We start from the raw sequence: 3,842 nt of genomic DNA, 5'->3' as shown, positions 1-3,842 counted from the left end.
GATTAAAGGCCTGCGCCACCACTGCCTGGCTAAGTTAAGGATTTGACACCGGGGTCTCGGGTGCTGGTGGTCCCTCATGTGCACCCAGAAGACTAGAAATGACAGGGTCATAGGTTGGCTGTATTGATGGCGGCATTATTCACAGTAGCACAAAGGTGTAAGACTAAACAGGGAGAGCATATAGGAGCCTTCCTCTGCCCACTGGAGGAAGGCAGTTGGATGAAGGAGCTCCTGGTTGTGGGCAAGGCTGCTTAGGGAACTAAAGCTAGAAAATTGCCAGACCTGGAAGTTCAAGGCTGGCCTCTGCCATATATCAAGATCCCATCTCCTCACCCCATAAAAGGGCAATTCTGATGTGTAGTACATTCCGAGCAAACTTTAGGGCTCTCAGGAAAAACTGTGTGGCCCTATGTTTGCATGAGGTCCCTAGAGATGGAGAATGTGATCTTGGTGGCCAGAAGCTATGGAAGGGACAGAGAGACAGTAGTGAGTGGTGCTCATTCTGCCCCATGAACAGACTATGGTGGCACAGTGTCGGAAATTGTCCTGCCAGGCTGTGTAGATAGAAGTGGTCAAGATGGCACACTTTACTGCAATTTAACAACTGGCATGGTTCTGTGAGGATGCATAAGCAATCACTACAGGTCCTTTACAGTCTGACTTCCAGTAACTTCACAGATGCGGCTGCTAAATCTGCTCCCCCACCTCAAAGTATAAAATTCAGCTTCTTTTTTTTAATGAGAGAGCAGAGGGAGGCAGTGCTGACAGGTTAACTTGTCTCATGACACACAGTGACTTCAGGTGTGCCACCTGTGTTGACTGCCACAAGCGAAAGGACTTGTTGCAGGGGCTCCTGTCAGGGCGGTAAGCGTTCCCCCAGAGGTCCCACACTGCTGAGGCAGGTGCCAGTATCTGAGGACTTACTTTCTCCCAGCTCTGTGTCTGGTCTGCACAAGCAGCCACCTGGATTATCTCTGAGTAGCATTGGAAGAAATCCAGAGGCAGTTCTTTGGCTCCTTGAGCAAGTGTGAGGAAGCAAGGGTGCTCCTACAGGGTTGAACAGGCTGGGAGAATCACTGTAGCCATCTCTGGGCTGTTACACTGTTTCAGAGCGTCTGTCAGGGAGTAAAGTAGGTGTTGCTCTCCCTTAGCCTAGGGAACTAAAGTGAAGGTTGTGTGACTCAGAAGTTCACCGGCTGTCTTCCCCCACTGCAGCCTAGCCAAGGATCTCCTGCAGGCCCCCAGCAACACAGTAAGAACCTGGATTGCAGGCAGTGGGGGGAGTGCATGGGACAACCACTGTGACATGGATGAGCCCCTGGGCTGAGGGGCAGTGGCCCTTTTCAGCTGACATTGCTGTAGTTGCTTCTCTGTCTCAGCTCGGGAAGTGGAGGGGCTCTTAGTGATTACCTCTGTCACTGTAAAGTTCTTTCTCTCTTTTTTTATTTGTGGCTTATACCTTCAAACATGTTATAAAAGCAATACCAGCCCCTGCCCCTGACTCGACAGCCACTGATAGTTGATGCTTCTTGGAGAGACTCTGGCATGGCCTACACCCATGAGTAATGGCAACATAAACTGGACTCAGTGAGTTCTTTTAAAAGACACAAATATATGGTGTGAAATTCTCAAGAATTAGTAAAAAAATAATTGTCTTTTTTTTTTAAGATTTGTTTTTTTATTTATGTGAGTACAATGCAGCTGTCTTCAGACACACACTAGTAGAGTGCATTGGATCTCATTACAGATGGTTGTGAGCCACCATGTGGTTGCTGGGATTTGAACTCGGGACCTTCGGAAGAGCAGTCAATGCTCTTAACCACTGAGCCATTTTTCCAGCCCAAGATTTATTTATTATGTATACAACACCCTAGCTACATGTATGCCTACAGGCCTGAAGATTATTATAGATGTTATTACTTATCTCATTATAGATGGTTATGAGCCACCATGTGGTTGCTGGGAATTGAACTCAGAACCTATGAAAGAACAGCCAGTGCTCTTAACCTCTGAGCCATCTCTCCAGCTAGACCTTGATTCTTAAAAAGAAGAAAGAAAAAGAGGAAATCATTTAGAACAGACCTGTAGTCTCTGCCTGAAACAAATACTTAGGAGTTTTCTGGAATCTTTGATGGGATGGTCATTACCCCAGTGTGCAGAGAGCTTGACTCACCTTCTGCTTTGACCCCCGAGTTGTCTCACACTGTAGGTGTGAAAAGGTTGTTACTCTCATGGGTTCGTATAAACAGAGTCAGAGCCCTTAGTGGTGTGACTAGATTCACACAATAAGATGAGTACAATCAGCAAGGTGGGGGTAGGGGCGAACTCCAGTCAAAACTGCCTCTGCATCTGCCACATTGTTACCTCATGGTAAACAGTCGAGAAAGGATGCTCATGGAAGCTGCAGTGATTCAGCCCAGGCTAGTGAACAGAGGGAAGTCTGCTTCCTGGCCCCATCTGACTGCGAGCGTGAGGACCTGCTGATGCTGCTCTCAGCTCACCTCCTACCCTTTCTCCCCACAGCAAACAGCGGCATAACAAACTGTGGCGCCAGCAGCCAGCAGATGACACGGTAGCAGAGCCTAGTGAGTTCTTGCCAGAGACCTTGGATGGTGCCCTGGACACTCGGCTGCCCTGTTTGGATGATACTACCCACCCTGGGCTCCCAAGAAGCCTGGTCCCGGGAGGACCCTCTCTCCCCTGTTGTTTTCGAAGACTCTCAGACCCCCTCCTCCTTCCCCATCATGATGATGCAGGCGACCTGGTCCACTTAGAGGATCTTGAGAGGGATGCTCTGTTAGAGGATGAGGCTCAGCCAGCGGAGGTGCACAAGCTCGTTCAGCATCCCCAGGAAGGTTCCAAGCTGTGTGAAAAGGACGTAAAGAGGAAGCTGGAGTTTGAGAGCCCCAAAGCCTGCAGTGGCTCCTTGCCTCAGGTGGAAGAGCTGGAGAAGGACGGTGGCCCAATTACGGGGAGGTGGAGGCGGGCCTCCACCCAACTCGATAGAAATTTGCTAGACCAGGAAAACCTAAATAACAACAACAGCAAGAGGAGCTGTCCTGATGACTTTGAGGTAGGCTGGAGACTGCTGTGGGGAACAGCATGCTGCACCACCCCACCCGTAGCCCTCACTGTACAGTTCCTACTTCAGCCCACAGGGTTCATTTCGGAGGGTGGGGGACTGCTATACCTACCTATGTAGCATGTGCCTAGCTAGTGGATACACCACATATTGGGGACACCCAAGCCTTTGCAATACCCCCCTTATCTAAAGTGGGGCTCCCGAGTCATGTCATTATTCCAGTTCATGCCGTGTTGATACAGGCTGTTCCAGATTCATATCTCTGCACCCTCTGCAGCAACCCCCCTTCAACTCTTTCGTCTCAGATGCCTTTGAAACGAATCCCAGAGGTGTCATCTCCTTCCTAAGTGGTTTGCTGTAACAGAATGACAGTGCATGTGTGTTCGCTTCACCAGGCATCCCATCCTCCGGCTCGTGTTAATACTGAGTTCTCTGTGTCCCCCGTAGCTACTATCCATGAGAGGTGATGTGCAGTGTGCCTTAGCTACGACCTCAGGCTGCTCAGAAAGTCACTGGTCTCAAGCCCCATCTTCCTTGTTCCAGCATCTGGCAGTGACCTAGAAGCAGGCTGTCCTTGCAGAGGGCCAAGGGAGCTGTGCTCTTGGGGCTCTGCCTCATGGGTACTCACAAAAAGCTTGGGGCCAGGAACTTTGTGTTCCCTGGCCATCCCTGCCATTCCACAGGCAGTGATGATGCTCAGTGGGGACACTGAGACAGAAAGTTGGTTTGTATTTAACATTGTATTATAATGCTAAGCCAA

At 49.7% G+C, this 3,842-nt stretch overlaps 1 protein-coding gene across 3 annotated transcripts in view; it reads left to right on the top strand.

Moving 5' to 3' along the window:
* The window catches only part of Ssh1 (slingshot protein phosphatase 1), a 51,207-nt gene that overhangs the window by 43,757 nt on the left and 3,608 nt on the right, over positions 1 to 3,842 (top strand). For all 3 annotated transcript variants that reach the window (XM_031337458.1, XM_031337460.1, XM_031337459.1), the window contains one exon: positions 2,524 to 3,073. In XM_031337458.1, coding sequence (XP_031193318.1) covers positions 2,524 to 3,073 — 550 coding nt within the window. The remainder of the gene's footprint in view (positions 1 to 2,523; positions 3,074 to 3,842) is intronic.

Source organism: Mastomys coucha, unplaced genomic scaffold (genome assembly GCF_008632895.1).
Source record: "Mastomys coucha isolate ucsf_1 unplaced genomic scaffold, UCSF_Mcou_1 pScaffold22, whole genome shotgun sequence".
Lineage (NCBI taxonomy): Eukaryota > Metazoa > Chordata > Mammalia > Rodentia > Muridae > Mastomys > Mastomys coucha.
This window is presented reverse-complemented; position numbering and strand designations above follow the sequence as displayed.